Source organism: Protopterus annectens, chromosome 12.part0, assembly GCF_019279795.1.
Source record: "Protopterus annectens isolate FY-2018-M chromosome 12.part0, PAN1.0, whole genome shotgun sequence".
Lineage (NCBI taxonomy): Eukaryota > Metazoa > Chordata > Ceratodontiformes > Protopteridae > Protopterus > Protopterus annectens.
In genome coordinates this window covers 502,922,614-502,945,904 of record NC_056746.1, presented here as the reverse complement: position 1 = coordinate 502,945,904, position 23,291 = coordinate 502,922,614, and the positions used below count along the sequence as shown (strand labels likewise).

Genomic DNA, 23,291 nt, shown 5'->3' with positions numbered 1-23,291 from the left:
TGGTACACCACTTGTGACAGGCTTTGAGTCTGACATGGCCAGCAACTCTGACCCTGTGGGTTCTGTCACTCAGCCAGTTTGCAACCCATCTTGTGATGTATGGGTTAACATTTAAGCTGATGAGTTTTTCAATGATACCCGAGTGGGGTATTGTATGAAGGCCTTCGCCAGATCGAGGTAGGCTGTATGGAATGCCTTTCCCTCATCAATGGCTTTGGTGACTGTTTGAAAAAGTCAACCAAGTTTAGAAGGCATGATCTGCCTTTGACAAAGCCAAACTGGGATGGATCCAAAGTCTGCAAATTCCCTATGTCTTTATTTATGAGGTCCATTATGATCCTCTCCATGGCTTTGCAGATAAGGCTTGTCAAGCTAATGGGCCGGTAATTTCCAGGGTTGGTGGAGGCACCGCCTTTGTGAAGTGGGACCACAGTTGCAGTGCGCCACTCCTGGAGTGCGTATCCAGAGGTAAGACTATGATTAAACAGCTGTCCTAGCTGTGGGTTTAATTCCTCATTGAGTTCGTGGAGCACACAGCCGGGGACACCATCAGGTCCCATGGATGCTGTGTTTTTTGCTTTGGAGAGAGCAGTTCTCACTTGGGCGTTGGAGATGTTTGAAAGCTATTAATGCAACTGTCATGTGGTACATCAACAAGCAAGGGGGAACACATTCTTATCCTCTATGCAGGCCACTTGTCTTAGGGTTCATGGCATCTTGTATTCTGGTGCTTCCCAATGCCAAACTGCATATGAGGAAGCTGCAATGGTATCTCAAAAATGTATGGACACAGCACTGCCAGGATCTGGACACTGTCATTCAAATAATACCTTGCATTCAAAAGGAATTTTTGTGGTGGGCTCAGGAATGTCACCTAAACAAGGGACTCTCTGTGATCCGGCCAGAGGCGAGTCAGATTTTAACGACAGATGCCTCAGACAAAGCTTGGGGAGCTCATCTAAATGGAAAGTGGATACAAGACAAGTGGCCTGCCAGACTACAACATCTACATATCAACCTGAAGGAGATGTTAGCAGTCCAGTTTGCATTAATAGCTTTCAAGGATTTACTTCTTCCAGGGCAGGTGTTGATTCTAACAGACAACACAACTGTCATGTGGTACATCAACAAGCAAGGGGGAACACATTCTTATCCTCTATGCAGGCAAGCAATGATTTTGTGGGAGACTGAGCAATCTTCAGGCAAGGTTTCTGCCGGGAGCACAGAACTCCTTAGCAGATGTGTTGAGCAGACGAATTATGGATCCCCACGAGTGGAAATTGGATCCTCATGTATTTCAGAAATTGACAGTGTCATGGGGAACTCCAGACATAGATCTGTTCGCTTCTCCACTAAACCATCAGCTGCCAAAGTTTTGCACGAAAAGGTTTCATCCCACAGCTTGGAAAGTGGATGCTCTTTCTTTCAATTGGAGCAATCTTCATGTGTATGCCTTTCCACCTCTGCCTCTCCTCCCAAAGGTACTTCTAAAGGTCAGACAGGACAAGCCAAGGATGATTTTAATAGCTCCAGATTGGCCTCGACAGCACTGGTACCCATTACTGAGAAGTCTGTGCGGAAGCCTCCATGGCCTTTGCCTTGATTCCACACCTGTTGTCCCAGGAGGACAGTCATTTGCTCAATATCAAACTTCACTCTCTTCACCTAACAGCCTGGCATATTCTGTTTTGAACCATAGAGGGTCTCAACTTCCACAACAAGTTTTGAATGTGATTTTGGAAGCTAGAAGGCCTAGTACAAGGAAAGTGTACGCAGATAAATGGAAGAGATTTTTATTTTGGAGTGCAGCAAAGGATTTTGATGTTTCTGAGCCTAATTTAAGTGTGGCTCTTCAATATCTTACTGAGTTACTGGACAAAGGTTTGTCCTTCTCTTCTATTAAGGTTCATGCTGCAGCAATTTCAGCTCACTATGACTGTGACCCACCATTGTTTTCTCATCCTTTGTTCAAGCAATTTCTTAGAGGGGCAAAGAATATAAGACCCCCACGTAGAGCTCCTACTCCTGCTTGGGATCTCAATTTTGTGTTGGAGAAACTCACTCTACAACCTTTTGAGCCTGCAGCTACTACTGAGTTGAAATATTTATCATGGAAGACTGCCTTTTTGTTGGCCATTACCTCTGCAAGAAGGGTTTCTGAATTATAGGCCCTTATGGCGGTTGAGCCTTTCTTAATTTTCCATAAGGATAGGGTATCTTTACGTACTAATCCTTCCTTTATGCCTAAAGTGGTTTCTAGTGTGGCTTTAAACCAAACTATTCATTTGCCTACTTTTTATGCAAATCCCCAAAATAAAGGGGAAAAGATTTTGCACACTTTAGATGTACACAGGCAGTTGCGATATTATTTGGACAGAACTAAAGGGTTCAGGCAGTCTCAGCAGTTATTTGTTTCTTTTGCTTTGAGTTCTCAGGGCAAGCCTGTGTCAAAACAAACTATTTCTAAGTGGATTGGGTTTTGCATTGCTTTCTGTTATTCCCATCATGGCAAGGAGATTCCAGCTGGGATTAGGCCTCATTCCACTAGGGCTACTGCCACTTGACAGCTTTTTGAGGGGTGGCAACCAAGGATATTTTGGAGGCAGCTACTTGGAGTTCAGTGCATACTTTCTCTAGGCATTATCACCTACCACTTTACTCTAAATCCAGGGCTGGTTTTGCCACTGCTGTTTTGCAGGGCATTTTGGCAGCTCCTGCTTCCTTATAGTTTGGCCATCCTCCCTTACCTCTGCTTTGGGATTCTACCCAAGTGTAAGGACTGCAGCAATGTGAGATGAAGAACATAGTACAGTTTTGTACCTACCGTAAATGTAGATGTTCAAGATCCACATTGCTGCAGTCCAATTTACCCTCCCTCCTTCCCTCTGTAGTTAGAGGTGGTTGTGTGGGTTGGGTTGTAAATATTGTGTATATTGTATATATTGTACATATAATTAGTGCAAGGGTGGTTGGTTGGTTGTTTGCTGTCTTTTGGTTTTGACCTTTATTTTTAGGGTCTTCTGACATCTGGGGCAAGAAAAGACTGAGGATATGACGTCGGTCATGCGCATTTGTACCCTGACGTCCTGATGTCAGTCAAATGCGCCTTGACCGACGTCAGCCTTATACTTTGATATTCGGGCCGACCGAGGACAGCGGACTACCCAAGTGTAAGGACTGCAGCAATGTGGATCTTCGAACATCTACATTTATGGTAGGTACAAAACTGTACTTTCTCGTACCTCTGGGGGAGAGTGATTGTAGTTTGCTGTGGTTTGAATGGTGGAGGAATTTCTTTTGGAATCAAGTTTGCAACTAGAGTAATGTCAGAACTAAACTGATACCTTTGCCTGTAGTATTCCTGCTGAGAAAAGGGGAAATTTTGATTATCACAAAGGAGGACGCAGTTCACTTCCACCTTTACTTTAAATGGAAAAAAAAAAGCATTAGATCTCAAACCAACATACTTTTAGTAGTTTATTTCTTTAGTGACTTGTTTAAGATGGTTGTGGATAAGGAAGGAGTAAGGATTTTTGTAGTGTTTTGGAGTGGTAGCAAACTGCACAGTTCTAAGGGAACTGATGCTCAGCTTTTTGTTGTTGAAACTAATAATGAGGGTTAGGAAATCTGCATGCTGGTGTTGTATAGTAAGGGAATTTTGGCCAGAGCCTGATATCACAATGTCAGCATACAGTAAAACAGGAAGGTGTGGACAGTCAAGTAGGTTGTTTTTTATGCATATTTATTAATAAACTAGGAATTGAGCCTTTAGGGACTCCTTTAAGAAATCAGGTGGGAGGAGAGATAGTGGTATGAGAATGCACTGAGAAATGGTGATTGGGAAGGTAAATTTAGAAATATCAGATCTGATCCCAATTTCAGTTAGAAGATCTTGAAAACTGTTGGGGTCAACTAGGTCAAAGCCTCTACTGAGGTTGATTTAAAAGTGGCTCTGGGGCGGAGGCTTTTCTACATTGAAAGGAGGATGTTATCTGTATGGGTCCATAGAACAAAGGCGGCCAGACCAGAAGCTACGCTGTTTTAAGGAGGTAAGGTGATATTGAGAAATGTGTTGAGTATGTTGTGCATAAAATAACTTTTCAAGGATTTTCCCAAAGGTAGGAGGAATGGAGATGGAAGAATGTTGATACATTACAAGAATAAACTATGCATGAGAAGCAAAGCAGTAGAATATAAGCATTAGAGGAAGAAATGTCAAATGAGACAGTATATTGTGAGGAGGTAAGGAAGGAGACATTCTGGCTGCTCGATTTTTGACAAATGTACAGCTTAATGCACTGGATTATCAACTTGGTGTCAGAACCTGTAGCTTTCAGATGTAATGGAGCTTCATTTGTTATAGGCAGATGTCTTCACCTCAGAAAGCAGGGCATGCAAGACCTCTTGTGGTAATAATAAAAACTGCACCTGTGTCTGAATATTCCTAGCTACTTTGCTTGCGGGGAAAGCATGGTGTTTCAGCTACTGTGGTTTGCTGTTGAATTTGGAAAATATTTTTCCAAATTTTCTGCCTGATGGTGATGAAGGTGCACTATGGCCACGGTGGTGGTGCTGTGGTAGCGTTGTCGCCTCATAGTAAGACGCTGTCCGGTTCGATTCTCAGCTAGAACGTCTTCTGCGTGGAGACGTGCGTGAATGGGCGTACCTTCATTGAAGGTTGTGCATCAGGGCTGGTAACTCTGCATGTAAAAATCAACTACCAATCCTTAGCGGACCGGAGTTCCGCTGTGGCGACCCCTAACCGGGAAAAGCCGAAAGACACAAACAAAGTGATGAAGGTACACTGTTACCAGGTGCTTTGTTATTTATGGGTGTTAGTGTAAGGTCTTGACATTTTTTTCTTTTAAAGTACTCGCTATCTTTTTGCTTCGATGTTCTGTGCAAGTCCTTGAAGCATTGAATGCTTAGCAGTGAGGCTCATAGCTGGATGCCAGTCATAGCAAGTGCATGTTTTCTTTCCAGAGTTTGTTTATGGTTTCTTGGTATTTCTGCTTTGCCATTCTTGAACTCTTGATAGCTGGCTTTCAGTTTTTCAGAGAAATTTCAGCCATGTCACAGGTGCAAACAAAATTATTTTAGCATTGCAGCCCCCTTGTGCTTTAGCCCTCTGAATCTTCCTTGCAAGGTCGAATGAATGAAAGTGGAATATTATTAAAAATGAAGTTTTAAATGTGTTAATGTCAGGACACTGGTTATTGTGGGAAAAATGTGATGCACTGTCAAATCAGGTAGAACGAAAGGTGAAGGTGTGTGTGTGTACCTATATTTTACTGGTTTATACGGTCTCTCTACTTTCCTCTCTGAGTTACTGTTTTTCCTTGCTGTAGTTACCACCGTTAATTACTTTGACTACAAATTTACCTGAAATTGTAAATCTGTCAGTGTTTATTCTTTACATTTTGTTAGACATTTGAGGAATGAACCATGTTAACTGAAGTTTCTGTATAATAAATGTGTATGTTCAGCAGGAGAGCTTGGGTAAATTTGTAGTGAATTTTGAAACAGCTTTTTATTTTATTTTCAGGAAGCTTATGGATAAGCAAACTTTCTGCTCAACTCAGGCTGCCACTAACACTTCTCGATATGCTGCAGCTATCTTCAAAAAAGGTATCCTCTTGGTATTTCATGTGTGTTTCAGATGTACAAGTGAAGTTTGTGTATTACCTTTACATGCATGAAAATGTGTTGACTTATAAAAACATTGTTTAATGTTAAAGTCAAAACAGATGAGGCTCACCACAGCGATATTCGTGGATAATTTGAGAAGTTAAAAATCACAGACTGCAGTAAAAGTAAGCGCTTTCACGTTCAAACAACGTTTCATTAGACTTCAGTACTGCCAAAACCATTAACCACATTTTAAATAACACTCTAATCAACCATCTCCCAATCACAGGAAGGACATAATAATGACATCATATAGGTACCAAGTTCTAAAAACTATGTATAATGTGTTTATCATTGAAACTTTCTTAAAAAACATTTATATTCATATAAATCTATGAATTACTACTAAGATATCATGAATGTAATTATTAAAATCAAAAATAAATGTGTATAAAAAATATATATAAATATATGTATATTTAATCAGTATATCTGTGTATGTAAATACATGAAATATGAATGATACATCAGAAACATTGCTACAAGTAGCATGCTAAAAAAGCATGCTTAAAGACCTAGTGTGTATAGGGGCGTGCTGCTAAAAAAGGTTTCAGTGTTACGTTTTCATTAAGCCCATGTGCCTTATGAGCCTGTAGCCTCGTTATCCATCTGTGAGACCTATGGTATATATATATATATATATAGAGAGAGAGAGAGAAACAATTCAGACCAATTTCTGGAGAGTTACGCTGATTTTGTCTACGGTGGAAGATGTGAATATTGTCTACGGTGGAAGATGTGAATAATGATCTTTTAGTCACATGTGACAGTGTCTCTCGTCTTGCATCAATTCCTAATGGAACAGGGATGGAATATGTGAGATTATTGTTGATTGAAAACTGGGTTCATTGGGAGTTGATTATTAGATGTATGCTATTGCTTGACTTGGTGTTAAGTAACATTGTATTCTTATATAACAACACATACTATCTACAAAACAAAGGAGTTGCCATGGGGACCCCTGTGCCAACTCATATGCCAATTTGGTGTTGGCATATTGGGAAGGCAATTATGTAATGGGAAATGCACTGTTCAATAGGCACATTAAATATTACAAGCAATTTGTTGATGATATTTTTTTCATTTGGGCTGGGACTAAGTTAGAACTAGATGAATTATTGATTATATCAATGGAACAACGAATTTTTTGAAGTTTGAGTGTAACAGCTCAGATAATACGAGAGAGTTCCTGGATATATAAATATCTAAGATGGATAATGAGATGCATACTAATTTATATAGGAAACCATGTTGGAAGAATAGCATATTACATTGTAGTAGTATCCATCCCCACCATATATACCCCAACATTGTGAAGGGTCAGTCACTGAGAGTATCAAGATTAACAACCAGTGACAGTAGTTACCAAGACAAACAAAGAGTCTTAGCAAACAACTTTAGAGATAGAGGATACAATACTAAAGAAGTAGAAGGTATTTTGAAGGACACGGCCACACTAAGGAAAGGGAAAGGCAGACCCTTTTTATATAAGAACAGAGGCAGTGGTGACATAGATATTAGTGATGAGAAAGGAGCCAAGAGAAATACAATAGTCATCCCATATTCGAATAGGAATCTGAAGATTAAATATGTTGTTTACAGTAATTGGGGCATTTTGACTACAGCTGACAAAATATCTGAAATAGTGGGACCTAGGCCAAACTTCACTTATAGAAACATGAAGTTGTTGAAGAGATTACTATGCTATGGGGACAATACACCAGATATGACATGTTCTAATAGACATGGTACTTTTCCTTGTAGATGGTGCAATCAATGCACATATATGACAGGAGATAATTGTTTTTTACATCCAGACACTGGACATGAATATAGGCTGAACCAATATGCTGATTGTAGGTCAAGGGACTTGATATACCTGACCCAGTGCTTAGTAACAGCCTGCATATCATTGCTGGAGCCTTCATGTGTCCTGACAGAGTGCTCTTCAAACTATCTGGAGATATACAGAGCGGAGTACGTTTTTCTGGCACTTCAGAGTTGTGTACTGGTAATTGTTGTTTGACTAATTTTATATAATTGCTGGCTGACTTCAGAGTTGTGCACTGTTATTTTTGCTTCACTGTATAGTTTTTCAGATCTCTGCTGAAGGTGTTGGTTTTCCCATATCCACCCTCCCTATTCCTGTCTTGTTTAAATTTGGAGGCTTTTGCAGTTACCCACCCCCAGTGTAGATGTGATCCGGGACATTCCCCCCCCCCCCCAGTCCCATCTCTTTACCTCATTCTACCTAATAGACTCCTCCTGCACTTGTTTTTAGTCATTTTTAATTTAATTGCATTTTTTTAAACTGTTTGGTCTAACATTGCTACATATCGTGTGCTAGCTTGCACTGCATTTGAATTGTTGTTTTAGCTACTTTTCTGTATATATATATATATTAAAAAAAAAAACCTTTCCTGTAACTAGTGTAGTCCAGATTCAGATTTGCTGTATCCAGGACTGTATGTAAGCTTCTGAGCCCCCCCCCCCCCAAGCTTTCTGTGTTGGAGGGAAGCCTTCTAGCTTATCAGTTTGAGTGGTAAGCACTAGGTAACCTATCTACCACATAAGGAGTGGTTCTGGCCCAGAAATTGTAGTTATTGGCCGTTTCGGCAGTTTTTCCATCTCTCTCAACTTTCTGATTTAAAAGCCTGCACTTTTCCCCCCTTTCCTGTAACTAGTTTAGTCCAGATTTAGATTCTTAGTTTTAGCAATTGAATTTGCTTATTCATGATCAGCACTTGTTCAGAACTTGTAAGCACTAAATAAGCTACAAATTACTACAGCACTCAACCTTCCTCATTACCTAGAGGAAAACAGTTTTGGTACTTACTTTCCTCACTTGCTTAGAGAAAAACAGCTCTTGTACTCACTTTCCTCTCTTATCTAGAGGAAAATAGTTTTTTATTCAGGTGTGTCCAAAGGTCAGCTCCCAGTGTTCTCTCCTGTCTATCTGATGAATCTGGGCGTCTTGGGGCAATGTAGAAATTGCCTCATGTACACAGACAACCCTCTCCTCCTACCACCCAACACTAAAACCTGTGAGAGATGCACGTATCTAGCCAAACTGGAGGTAAAGCTCTCGCCAATCAAGACTGAACTTGACAGTCAAGAGGAGAAGGTAAACACTTGCACCACACCACACTCATCACATAGTTTCACTAAATCTACACCACCAAAATCCACACATAGTAACACAAAAACATTCACGGAGGCTCTCAATAATAATCTGTCTAAGCAACAGAGACCTCCAAAGCAGAAACGCAAGAAACTTCCAATCCCCAACACAACCCAAATGACACACAGCCTGCCGACTCAGTGTGCCACTCAACCACAGCCAATAAGGCAAAACAACGTACCCAACACACTAGTTATAGGTTACTCTCTAATCAGGCACACTGATGCCCCACTCAACAGGCTAAACAAGGAGAAGGTTACTGTCAGCTGCCTGTCAGGTGCCAGGATCCGCCACATAACCCACGCACTCAGGTCACTCCACAACAAGTACAAATATGACTCCCTCATTGTCCATGTTGGTGTGAACGACCTGAGATGTACCTCCCTGGACTACATGAAAAGAGACATGGAAGAGCTCTCTGATCTTGTAGACGATGCTTTCCCAGAGATGGCCTGCACCTGTCACCCCTGTGATTCTGGATACTGGCTAAGGTTCTTGCCGCCCCTATAGTACCTTTTTAGGCGAGGTTCAAATGACAAATTCACCACCGTAACAGGAACAGGCAAGCAAAAACTGAGGGTGATGCTACTCAATGCTAGAAGTCCAAATCTCAAAATGCACTCAATCAAGGCACTCCCTAAAATGGAGAACATCGATATCTGTGCAGTGACTGAGACCTGTTTCAAGGCTCCAGCACCCCTGCACTACAGGCTATAACTCATACCACACTTTTCGGCCATGCAATCTGGACCGGAACACTAAAGGCGGAGGTGTCCATATTCATTAAGGATATCCACACCTCCAGGCTAGTTGCTCAGCATAATGCAGCCGAGGTTATCCAAGTGCAACTTAACTCTGGGCAAAACTGCAATCCAAATTGTAGCTTGCTACAGATCACCCCACCATGCCCCAGGATTCCCACTCCTCTTTTTTTGATGTACTGTAAAATATTTTGGTTCAGCCAAACACCCTAATAATGGGTGATTTCAACTACTCCACAATTAACTGGGAAAACTACTTGTGTACCATCTCCTTTGCTCACCGCTTTCTGGAATTCATAAACTCCAATGCCCTGGATCAACTTATCCACACCCCCACCAGGGGCAACAATATCATAGATCTAGTCATTACCAACATGAGTGACCGGTGTTCCACACCTGAAGTCAACGCCTAATTGGTCCGATCCGACCATAAGCTAATTACCCTAGATGTCCACATCCTACCCCCACCCCCCATTAAGGAAACCATGGTAAAAAATTTCTCCAAAGCCAGCTTCATGCTTCTTAAGACAGAAGTGGCGAACTTCATGACACCCATGCAGATGGACAATACAGTTACGACTACTGAATCTTACACAATTGCACTTTATAAGCACTTACATGAGTGCATGGATCGTGCTATCCCAAACAGAACCAATACGCTATCCTCCAAAAAAAGGAAGCCAATCTGGTGGTCCCCTGCCATAAACAAACTGTACAACAGAAGGAAGAAACTGTTGCAAGAGAGTAAAATCCCATGAGTGGAGGAGCTCCCTGGTCAGCCTCAGTAAGAAGCTGCGATCCCTGATAAAATCCTCCAAAGCTAGTTACGAAAACAAAATCGCCACTGATTCTAAAGACGACCACAAAGCATTCTATAGCTATGTCAAGAATCTCAATGGCAACACTTGGATCTGCTCTGAGTTACAGCACAATGGCACTAAATATACAGACCCAACTGATATTGCCAACATCCTGGCAGATAGGTTCAGTGCTAACTTTACCCCTCTCTCACCCTCTAAAGAGCCCATCTCTATACCGGAAGAATGCAAAGCACCTGTAATCACAGCTGCACAGGTAAAAACCACACTCTCCAAAGCCAAGAACACAGCATCCATGGGACCAGACAACATCCCAGGCTGTGTTCTACACGAACTGCAGAACGAATTGGCACCCCACCTAAGTACCATGTTCAATCATAGCCTCACCTCAGGCTTTGTGCCTGCTGAATCACAGCATCCATGGGACCAGACAACATCCCAGGCTGCGTTCTACACGAACTAGCACCCCAACTAAGTACCATGTTCAATCATAGCCTCACCTCAGGCTTTGTGCATGCTGAATGGCACACAGCAATGGTTATCCCACTCCACAAGGGGGGAGCCACCATGGACCCCGGGAACGACCGCCCCATTAGCCTGACGAGCCTGGTCTGCAAGGCCATGGAACGTATCATCAAGCAACTTATAAACAAAGGCATTGGTAATCTCCAAACTCTGGACCCCACCCAGTGTGGGTTTGTAAAAGGCAGATCATGTCTCCTAAACCTGATAGACTTCTTTGAAGCAGTTACCAGAGCCGTAGACAAGGGTAAGGTGGTTCACACAGCCTATCTAGATCTTGCCAAGGCTTTCAACACCATCCCCCACTCTGGAATTATAGATAAACTCAGTAAACTAGGTATAAATCCCTATGTCACAAGATGGGTTGTCAACTGGCTCACTGACAGAACCCACACTGTGAAAGTCGCAGACTCCAAATCCGACTTCAGACCAGTGACAAGTGGAGTACCACAGGGTTCAGTCCTGGGTTCTCTCCTGTTTGGTATCTACTTCTCTGAAGTGCAGGCTAACACAGAAGGTCTTTGACTAGCGAAGTTCGCAGATGACTGCAAACTAGGAACCATAATCGAAACTCCTAACGATGTGGACATCCAGCAAAAGGGCCTCACTGAGACGGATGCCTGGTGTCAAAGCCATGGCCTCAAGCTCAGTGCCAAAAAGTGCATTGTCATCTCCTTTGGTAAAAACTCTGTACCAATGAACTACAACATAGGCAGTAGTATACTTAACACCAAAAGTGTGATAAGAGACCTTGGAACACAGGTGGGCAGTAGTCTCTCCTTTGATAATCACATCGCCACAGTAGTCAGGAAATCCTTCTACGTGGCACAGCTCATCACAAAAGGTTTCTCATCCAGAAAAAGAAGTCATTGTTCCCCTCTACTCATTAGACCCATTATAGAGTACAACACCCCTTTTGGTATGTACTTGACAAGACATCTACAACAACTGGAAAGGCTGCAGAAATACCTCACAAAGAGGATTACTGGCCTCAAACAGTTGCCCTACGCAGACCATCTCAAAAAACTCCAGCTTTACTCCTTCGCATATCGCCTAATCAGAGGTGATCTCTGCCTAACATACAAAGGTATGTCAAACCCAGAGCTGCTGGACATGCTCCACTTAAAGAAATCCCAATCAGTCTGAGCTACACGCTCTAGGGACCTAAACCTTGTCACCACAATAAACAGAACATGCCGGAGGGATAGATTCCTGTCCCGGAGACTTCCCATACTCTGGAATAAACTATCTATCTATATCAAACAAAGCCCCTCATTAGCACTCAAGAAAAATCTTGATGATTGGATGGGAAATAGGAAATTCACCCCGGGGGATGGGATCACTTCTGTGGCTTTGCTCGACAGTGGCACAGGATAATAATTTTCTTGGGTGGCAAAAGCCAGGGTACCTTTTTGGCTGGGCTTGTATAGGCCCCAGGGCCCGATAGCCTAGTACCTACCTATGAACTTATGGCAGTCTTTTTATGTGGGGAAAACCAATAGAAGCCTTAGGGAGCGTATCAATGAACATATATATGCAGTAAACAAGGAAGACGAGAGGAATGTGCTAGCACGACATGTATTAAGTGAAGGTACTAGGCATAGCTTTAAGTTTAGGGTTTTAGAAATATTGAGGAAGATAGGTTGGGTAATATCAAAAATCGTACTGAGGAACGTGAAAATAGATGGACTATGGATAAAAACTATTCATTGCAACGAGAAACTGTTTGGCAAATTAGGCTCAAATCAGATTCTTATCCAGGACTCAATGAGTCCATTAATGTGAAATGTTTTCTAAAATATCGTAAACTTCAAGTTAAAAAAGACAAAGACATAGTCCCTCTTCATTTTAATTAATATTTAGGCTTAGTTATTTGTTTGTACTAAGAATTTTTTTAGTTAATTGTTTAATTGAATTTTAATTGCTTGTCAAGTATTTATTGAACGTGCAATTGTTGTTTTATCATTCTGATGAAGTCTGTGGACGAAAGCGGATAAATACATTTTTAATACGCTATTTCTTGGATTTCTACTTGAATTTATACCTCCACTTTGGTCGTTTGTTGTTTGTTTTTTCGTTGGCACCTTGCTTTGTTCTTTGTTTGGTTTTGGTGCTATTACCATGGCGGAGGTTGATGATGAAGCTTTGCTTAATTTGACTATTCACCCTACACCCACCTCGGAGGCTTTAAATTTAAATGGTTTGTTGGTGGCTACATTAACAGAAATCAAGGATTCCCTAAAATTTCTTGTTATGAAAGCTAACGAAACGCGTGCTGGTGGCAAAGTTACTAACTTGGATGGTTCTTTTCATGAGATGGACACAGTAATTGAATGCAAAAGCATTCCCCAGTTGATGAAGGATTCTAGAGGAAAGCAGCAGCGCACCATTGGTCCGGGGGCTTTTGAGCAGTTTTTTGACCGTGCGGAAAATCCTTTTTGTTCCTCTGGCAGTTTTCCTAAATGCTACAACAATGAAGATTTCAATCACAAACGTGAGCAATTATTAAAACTACTCAAACGCTACAAATCGATTGACTTGGAGAATTGTTATTTTTTACGTTGTATCGATTTAAACATTGTGCCTAAAGGACTTCGTTTCTTTAAATGTCCTAATGGAGTCAATGCAGGTGAGCCTATGTTTGATACGTTAGTAGCGTTTTTTAATGAAGCTGGGTTGCGCTTCTTGAAAATTCTCATTGACAACAATTTAGTTAAAATGGAGCTTCTTAAAAAAGAAATAGTTGAAATTGAGTCTTTTTTTAAACAAAATCTTCCTGGAGGGAGTTTTGACAAATTTCTTAAAAGCACTTTATGCGATGTTGAACAACACGCTGTTGATATAGTTAACAGGAAACAGGGGAAGCTGGCATGAGACATTGCTTCTTACAAAAACAAAACTGCATTCAATCATTTTGCTGTGTCCCACAAATTTAGTAAGCCTAGTAACTTTAAAGGATATTACACTAATTATTCTGACAAGACAATTCGTAGTAAAACTGTTGCCGTCCCAAGCACTGAGAACAGCGGTATCGCTGTCACCAAAAGTACATTTTTTGGAAATGAAGTCGTTTCAAGTGAAGACGATCGTTTAAAAACTAATAACTTCAGTAATTCTATGGAAAATGACAAAGTTCAGACAATTACTGACTGTGACAACAATCCTTTGGTGGTTAGTGACAGTAATTTTCCACCTATAGTCGTTGATGGTAAAACCACCAATATTAAAACTGGGTCAAATTCTGGAACTACGTCTTCCTCTTCATCTTCTTCTTCTTCTTCTTCTTTTTTTGGCAAGAAAAATCAACTGAATCCAAAGACTGTTTTTACCAGAAGCCGGACTTTCTTGAATTCTCAGTCCTCGGGGGACGAGACGTAATCGAGCAGTCAAATAATTTTAGTATTATTAATTTGACAAATCATGTTTTTTCTGAACATGATTTGAAAGTTTTGAAGTTAGGTTTGAACTTTGTTCCTAGTTCAAGAGCGAACTATGTCAGAACTGTAGTTGATATTAAAAAATATACTAGGAAACTTAATTTACATTATTTAATGCATAGTGTGTCAGTTGACAACAAAAAAGTTTTTACCAAGCCCTCATGCTATACACCGACTTTACAACACACCATAAAAGTATTTGAAGAAATATGCATACAAGATATCAGTAAAATGTTAAATTCTAAATCAAATCATTACAGTAACATGACAGACATTGAGAGAAAGGCACTTAGTAATTTAATCACTATGACTGACAGATTCAGGTTTATGAAAAGCGATAAGGGGGGTAATATAGTAGTCATGGAACAGGAGATTTACAAAGCCAAAATGTTTGATGTTTTGAACAACATAGATGAATATGACGAAGTTACCCTTTCTGACATACATCGTAGTCAACATTCTATACATTCTCACTTATATGAAGCTTTAATGTCTGGTGACATTAGCTTCGAGATGTATGAATTTTGCGTTGTGGAAAACCCTCGGATTGGGGTCATGTTCGAGATACCTAAAACACATAAATCAGTTCATAATCCACCAGTTCAGACCCATAGTGTCCTCTCCGCATTCTGTTACTGAAGGGATCTCTTTAGTTGTAGATGCAGTTTTAGGACCTGTTATTGGCAATGATGACTCCTATACCCGCGACTCCTGGCATTTTCTGCACAAATTTAATATTTATGCATTAGCAGGGTTGTTTGATCCCAACAAACACATTTTTCTCACTGTTGATGTAGTTTCGTTGTATACTTGCATACCTCACCAAGATGGCATCGATGCAATACGAGGCTATTTAATCAAGAATAAACCTGATTATAGCAACAATGTTATATCTACCATTTGCATGCTTTTGGATATTGTCTTACACAACAACTATTTCCTATTTGGAGGTAAATATTATAGACAAAAAAGGGGTGTAGCCATGGGGTCCCCTGCCGCTCCCGCTTATGCCAATTTGGTCATGGCATGGTGGAAGCTTGAATTCATGCCAGTCTTGAACAGCAAATTTAACATTTCTTTTTATTCTCGTTATGTGGACGATTTAATTTTTGTCGTCAAGGGTGACCATTCAATTGTAAGCAGTTTCTTGCTGGAAATTAATTCCTTTTCTGATTATTTAAAGTTCGTTATTGGGCATGTAGGGTTAAGTGTTAACTTTTTGGACATTTCCTTAAGGTGGGACGCAGATGACGATAGATTCCACAGTCGCATTCATAGAAAACAAACATTTAATAATGCCTATCTGCATTTTCGCAGTGGACACGCAAAACACACCATTAGTAACATCCCTAGAGGGCAATTTATCAGGGCCTGCCGTATGACATCCAAGGAGGCTGACTTGCTTCAAGAATTTGAGTTTATTTGTTCTTTATTTTCCAACAGAGGTTATGACAGGACATTGATAACAAGTGTTGCTTTTGAGATCTTTCAGAAACGTAAAGAATGTTATCCTCCTTTATTAAATTTGAAGTCTCATAATATTCTTGAAGTTATTAAAAGAGAGAGAGGTAAACGATCTCATGGTGAGTTAGTTTGTTCCCTTGATATGAGTTCCGATTGCCGACGCATTCAGCGTCTGTTGGAACAAAATTGGAGGGTCATTCAAGGCAACCCTGACATTTTTGAAATATTAGGTAATAAGCCACTTTTTGTTCAGAAGAACAATTTTAATATAAAAAAGGCCTTGGAATATGATACAACACGAGGTTTAACTTATAGTATGCACCATAAGTTTTTCAACAAACATGGAATGCATTGTTGTTATGAATGCAACATGTGTCGTTACATTTCTTTAGGTCCTTACATTTCTGTTGTTTCAGTAGACAAGACTTTTGAGGTTCCTGGTTTTGCCAACTGTTGCACACAAGGGGTTATTTATATTGCCCTTTGTTCTACCTGTCCAGCTTATTATGTGGGGATGACATCCAGACAATTAAAAATTCGAATCAGAGAACATCTTTATAGTATTAAAACTAAGGACGAAACCAATGCCCTTTTTAAACACTCAATAGTGTGCTGTTCCTTTAAGAAATTTTTGTTCTCTGTATTGGAGGTTTGCCACAAAGATATGAGAGACGGGGACTTTAAAAACTATTTATTGCAACGAGAAACTGTTTGGCAAATTAGGCTCAAATCAGATTCTTATCCAGGACTCAATGAGTCCATTAATGTGAAATGTTTTCTAAAATATCGTAAACTTCAAGTTAAAAAAGACAAAGACATAGTCCATTTTCATTTTAATTAATATTTAGGCTTAGTTATTTGTTTGTACTAAGAAATTTTTTAGTTGTTTAATTGAATTTTAATTGCTTGTCAAGTATTTATTGAACGTGCAATTGTTGTTTTATCATTCTGATGAAGTCTGTGGACGAAAGCGGATAAATAAATTTTTAATACGCTATTGGATTTCTACTTGAATTTATACCTCCACTTTGGTCGTTTGTTGTTTATATATATATGCAGTAAACAAGGAAGATGAGAGGAATGTGCTAGCACGACATGTATTAAGTGAAGGTACTAGGCATAACTTTAAGTTTAGGGTTTTAGAAATATTGAGGAAGATAGGTTGGGTAATATCAAAAATCGTACTGAGGAACGTGAAAATAGATGGATAATGAGGCTACAGGCTCATAAGGCACATGGGCTTAATGAAAAAGTAACACTGAAACCTTTTTTAGCAGCACGCCCCTATACACACTAGGTCTTTAAGCATGCTTTTTTAGCATTGCTACTTGCAGCAATGTTTCTAATGTATCATTCATATTTCATGTATTTATTTACATACACAGATATATTGATTAAATATACATATATTTATATATTTGTTATACATATATATTTATTTTTGATTTTAATAATTACATTCATGATATCTTAGCAGTAATTCATGGATTTATATGAATATAAATGTTTTTTAGGAGAGTTTCAATGATAAACACATTATACATAGTTTTTAGAACTTTAGTACGTATATGATGTCATTATTATGTCCTTTCTGTGACTGGGAGATGTTGATTAGAGTGTTATTTAAAATGTGGTTAATGGTTTTGGCAGTATTGAAGTCTGATGAAACGTTGTTTGAACGTGAAAGCGCTTACTTTTACTGCAGTCTATGATTTTTAACTTCTCAATAAATTCTCCACAAATATTGCTGTGGTGAGGCTCATCTGTTTTGACTTTACTTTGACTTTGTTCTGAAGAGGCTCTCTATCCAGGACTGTTTTGGTGTTTTTGTTGAATTGTTTAATGTTGTTTGGAAGGCAGTTTGTTTTTTCTTGACAGCTGAAGTGCTGAGGCTTTTTTTTTTTTTTTTTTTTTTTTTTTAAGTGAAATTTGTGTAGTAGTATGCTACAGACAGTAGCCATTCACTGTTCTGCTATCCCTATTGTCTGTACATTCTGATCACTACTGTGTCATACAGTAACTGTTTCACATTACTATACAAGTCCCAAACAAAAAAGTGGAAAATGTTCACCAAAGGTTCCACCTGACACTCAAAGTACAACAAATAGGAAAAAGAAAGCTGGAACCATCAGACTGTGTAGTAATCCATTGTTTATTAAAACAAACTGCCATAAAAACAAATAAAATGCTTTATAAGCGCTTTTGGGTGTTGCCCCTTCATCAGGATGGTACATCGTTAAAAACAGCATTTTAGAAGAGACGTAACCAATCAAAATCAGTACTCGGTCCACCATTTTTTCAAGGCTGGCTTTAAAGGTACAACTACATTTATTCCTGGTGCTTTCAGTCCCTAATTTTAGAATTTAGAATTTGATAGTATGCACCTACGGTATATCTTCAACAATATTATAAATGGGCAAACATGTAGAATTTCTAGACTCTACCAAAAATGAAGAGTTTGAACATGAGATTAAGGTATTGGAAAAGGATCTCTTGAAGAGGAGATACAAAGAGGGATTTGTAAAGAAAGAGATAGCCCTTGTTAAACAAAAAAGGGCTACTAATGCTAAGCCATGGCATCATCGCAACAGAACATCTGCAATAGGGACAGCAACACAGGATGTGAATATGAATCAGTTACATATGTATCTTACATATAGTAATGATATAGGAGGCATTTGCCAGATCATTAGGCACACCTGGGGGGGATTCTGTCATCAGATGACAAGATCTCTAAAGTGGTGGGGGTACAACCCAGATTCACTTTTAAAAGGAACAAGAATCTGAAGGACATTTTATGTCATGAATTTCCAATGGAAGTTAATGAAGCTGTTAAGATACACAGGAAAGGTATGTATCCTTGTCAGAGCTGCAAAGCTTGTACACATATAAAAAAGGATAACCTTTTTGTACATCCAAGAACTAAAAAAATCTTTTTTTTTGAACACATTTTGCAAAATATCATCTATTTAGTGACATGTTAATCTTGTACAGCATATTATATGGGCAAGACGAACTGAGATTGAAGGATGGGATCCTCAAACACGTCAGAAATTAGATTAAGCAACAAGCACAATGCATTATACACTCAAATCCAACAGAATCATGGCCATACTTTTGCTTTTATGGTATTACAGGATGTGAATCAAAAAGCTAGAATGAGTGATATTCAGAATGAAACAGAATATATGGAAATGATATGGATTATAAAATTAGGGGTTGATAAAGCACCAGGAATAAATGTAGTTGTACGATTTTGACTGGTTATGTGTCTTATAAAATGCTAAGCTGTTATTAATGTACTATCTGATGAAGGGGCAACACCCGAAAGCGCTTATAGAGCATTTTATTTGTTTTTACGACAGTTTGTTTTTACGACAGTTTGTTTTAATAAACATTGGATTACTACACAGCCTGATGGTTCCAGCTTTCTTTTTGCTATGTGTGTAAACATTGTACCGACTCAAGTCCATTTGTCCTGTACAGAGTGGATATGACTATAAGTAGCAGCAAATACAAATGCAAAACAAGTTGTTAGCTGTTCATTGCACTTTCTCCTCCCCTCAGGTATTGAGTTTTGTAGGTACCGTAGTTATTTTCTGTGCATAGCAAGTAAGGTGCCCAGCCAATTTTCTCTCTGCTGGCTTTTGGCTGGATACGTATGTTGCTAACCCTGCCATTACAGCACTTTGAGAGGTTCATTACTGCAGTTATTACTGTGCTGTCCAAAGCTGTCCCATGCGTTTATGCTTGTTAATGCAACACGTGTAAGGATCAAGTGTAGATTCATTAACACCTACACTAAGTGAACATCATTCTGAGTGAATAAGACAACGCAAGTGTAACTCTCACCTTCTTCATCCTAATTTTAGTTTTCTGACTGATTTTCTTGCAACTTTAAATATCAAAGGTGATTCATGAAGGTTATCACTTAGTCTAACTTTTGAGTGAATAGACAGCACAAAAAATGTGATGGGGGATGTTCTTGGATACAGATAGTTTATACTTGGTGTAAATCTTCACGAATCCAACCCCAGTATTCTTCCTATATGTTAAAATGTGTGTTTGAATAGCATCCCTCACCCCATCCTCCATCATGTAATTATTTGAAAGACTTGAGTGCTGTTATATATTTGGTACCAAGATTTCCCTAGTTTTTAGATTGTGTAACTGATAGCTATAAATGTACTTGTGCTGTGGATATTAAGAGAGTGTTAAATAGCAGAATGCTGTCAGTCGTGCTGCAGTTTTTACACTGCAAAAGGTAACACATGAATTCTGTGAGGTAACTCTATGTAGGGCCTTCATACTGTTGTCTTTTCCTAGACATGGGTGTATAAGAAAATTATAGCCCCCTTTTTACATTCCTTTGTTAGTTATGACATGGCTGTTATGTTTGGTAGAAGTTATGACTTCTCATTTTTAGGGGCTTCTCCGTGGCAAACCTACTTCAGCTTATAGAAGACCTGTGCAAAATTCCCAGTCATCCCACACAAATAGCCCCATCTGAAAGGGCTGCTGCATATACATCTGACTGTTACCAGCATCTAAATAGCTATATAGTAAAGTCTGTGTGAATGAAAAGATGGAATTGGCAAGAAAAGGAGCATTTTTGGAACCAAGTTAATCCTCAGGTCTTGGCGAGTACCTTCACATGGTAGACGGTGTTTGTACAAAATCTCACCAAGACGACACTGATATATAAACTGTATTTTATATGTTCTAACTCAGTATAGAACATAGAAATAATCCTACCACAGAGCTAGGCTTAGGGAGTGGGTGATCCTCCTGTGGTAGTCCACAAAAAGCAAATAAAACTGATAAGCCAAGCAATATGCATAGAGACAGTAAAGTGAACTTTTGAGGATAAGGAGTTGATTACGTGTTGCTACTATTGCATGAAAACCCCAGAATTTCCAGAAAGAAGTGATATAGCAAGAGTAAGAGAGAAGTTAGAGGAAAGAAAAATACTTGTATTAAAAAAGTTTCAGATTCTTAATGTAGCAAATCAGGGAAAAACATCATCTAGGTGAAGAAATATTGGGCTGTCTGGAAAAGGAAGTGAGAAAAGATAAAGAACAAAAAAAAAAGAGGTTAATAATGAAAGGTATAAAAAGAGACCTAGACGTGGGGAAAGAAAAAAAAAGCGATATGGTATGAAGTTTATGCAGAGAAAAAAAGTAAAACTAATTAATACATAAAAAAAATGCAGCTCCAAAAATATTTGAAGAGAAATACAGGCAAAGGCATGTGGTTATGGTAAATTTTATAATGCAAAAAAAAAAAAAATCCGTGAGAAATTTTGAAAAAGATTAGTGTGGTGGAAATTAAGCCAATACAAACTGAAGTGATAAGACTGCCTGCAAAGTGAGGAATTAATGTGGAAACTCTGAAGCAGGCAGTATTGTAACATGATTTTGCAGTAAGTCCCCAGATGGAGAAGCAGCAGGTGGAGCAGAATGTATCAGAAAAAATGCCACTAGGCTATGTCCTGAAACCTTGTGTAGGAGAGATGCTTGAAAGTTCAGTTAAAATTGCACACCAAGGGAAAGAGCAGGAAACCAATGATGATGCTCAGTCTAGAAGAAGATGATATAGGGGAAAACCTGCGTGATGTTATAGAGACAGATTGACATACTCAAATAGATGAAAGCCAGAGATCGGTATTTTGGATCTTAATTCACTATTTTAAAAGACTGGTAAAGCAGATGAACACTAGGTGGAACTGATAAGAATCTGTGTGATGTAAAAGGGAGAGGATATACTATTATGCAGCTAAATTAAGAACAGTTTTTGTTACTCCAGAAATAATGTAGAGTAACAAAGTAACGGAATGGAGCGAGTAGAATGCCACCATGAAAGCCCTGAACAGACAAAACTGTAAAGCAACTACAACAAGAAGCATCACTGCTAGAATAATACAGAAAAGGGAACATATCGTCAAAAATTCGTAGAACGTAAAAGCAGCACATAGTATTAAAACAGACCAGGCTTTATCATATGTTATTAAAGTAATAAACTGAAAATATTACCACAGACAGAAAAGCTTAGAAGGTATACCCACAAGTACAAAAAAAAAAAAAAAGTATAAAACAAGCAATTCATTGATGACCAAAAAAAACGTTTAACAGAGATTGGGAACAAAGCAATTGCAAAAGAAACACCACCAAAAAATAAATAAATAGATAAGTAAATAAATAAATTAGAGAAGCACATATGAAACCCCCATTGAACATAAAGATCCTGAATGGATAGAAAAGTTAAAAGAAAATAAAATGCTCTATTATAGAGGAATATGGGTCGGGAGGAAGTAACAGCTAGAGAAACTGAAAAAATTTAGAAAAGCTCCTAACTGGCGATTCTCTGTTCCAGATGCAGTACGTAACTTCTGACTAAAGGAATTAATCTCTCTACACAAATATTTAGTGCAGAGTGAAAAAAATTACTTAAATGCACATCCCAAACAGACAGCAACCTAGTTAACATGGAAAGCCACACTCCTCCTTAAGCACAAACCTGCAAGCCATCATGAGAACTGTAGACTAATAGGTTCATAGGTGTGTACTAGGCTAATGGCCCTGGAGCCTTTACAAGCCTAGCCCATAGGATTAAAGTGGCATTGTGCCACACAACCTTGGTTCCCAGTGCCTCTGAGTATAGCCACTGGAGTGATCCCCAGGGTGAATTTTCTATTTCCCATCCACTCATCAAGATTTTTCTTGGAGAGCCAGTGAAGTGCTCTGTTTGACATGTATGGGAAGTCTATTCCATAGCGTAGGCAGTCTCTGGGTTATGAACCTGTCCCTCCAGCATGTTCTGTTGATTGTGGTAATGCGGTAGAGGTCTGTGGAGAGTGTAGTGCGGAGGGATTGGGATTTCTTTAGATGTAGCATTTGTAACAGAGGTGGGTCAGACATGGCTTTGTAAGTCAAGCAGAGATCGGCTCTAAGTAGGCGATTTGAGACAGAGAATAGTTTGAGTTTTTTGAGTCTGACCATATAGGGCAAGTGTTTAAGGCCTAGGATCCTCTTTGTGAGGTACTTTTGTGGCCTCTCCAGTTGTTGCAGGTGTCTAGTGAGGTACATGCCAAATGGGGCATTGTACTCTATGATTGGCCTAATGAGGGAAGAGTAGAGGGCGACAATGACCTTTTTCTTCCTGGATGCAAAACCCTTGGTAATGAGATGTGCCACATGGAAGGACTTTCTGACCACAGTGGCAATGTGGTGGTTAAAAGAGAGGTTGCTGTCAACCTGTGTTCCCAGATGTCTTGTAACCCCTTCTGTGTTCAGTGGACTAACACCAATGTGTTAATTCATCGGAACTGGGTTTTTCCCCAAAGAGGATGATGACGCATTTTTTGGCATTGAGCTTAAGGCCATGGTTCTGACACCAGTCATTGGTCTCGGTGAGGGCTCCT

The 23,291-nt window shown here is 39.4% G+C and overlaps 1 protein-coding gene across 3 annotated transcripts in view; it reads left to right on the top strand.

Moving 5' to 3' along the window:
• Window positions 1-23,291, top strand: part of POLR3E (RNA polymerase III subunit E) — an 892,447-nt gene that overhangs the window by 256,188 nt on the left and 612,968 nt on the right. For all 3 annotated transcript variants that reach the window (XM_044089628.1, XM_044089629.1, XM_044089630.1), the window contains one exon: window positions 5,546-5,628. In XM_044089628.1, coding sequence (XP_043945563.1) covers window positions 5,546-5,628 — 83 coding nt within the window. The remainder of the gene's footprint in view (window positions 1-5,545; window positions 5,629-23,291) is intronic.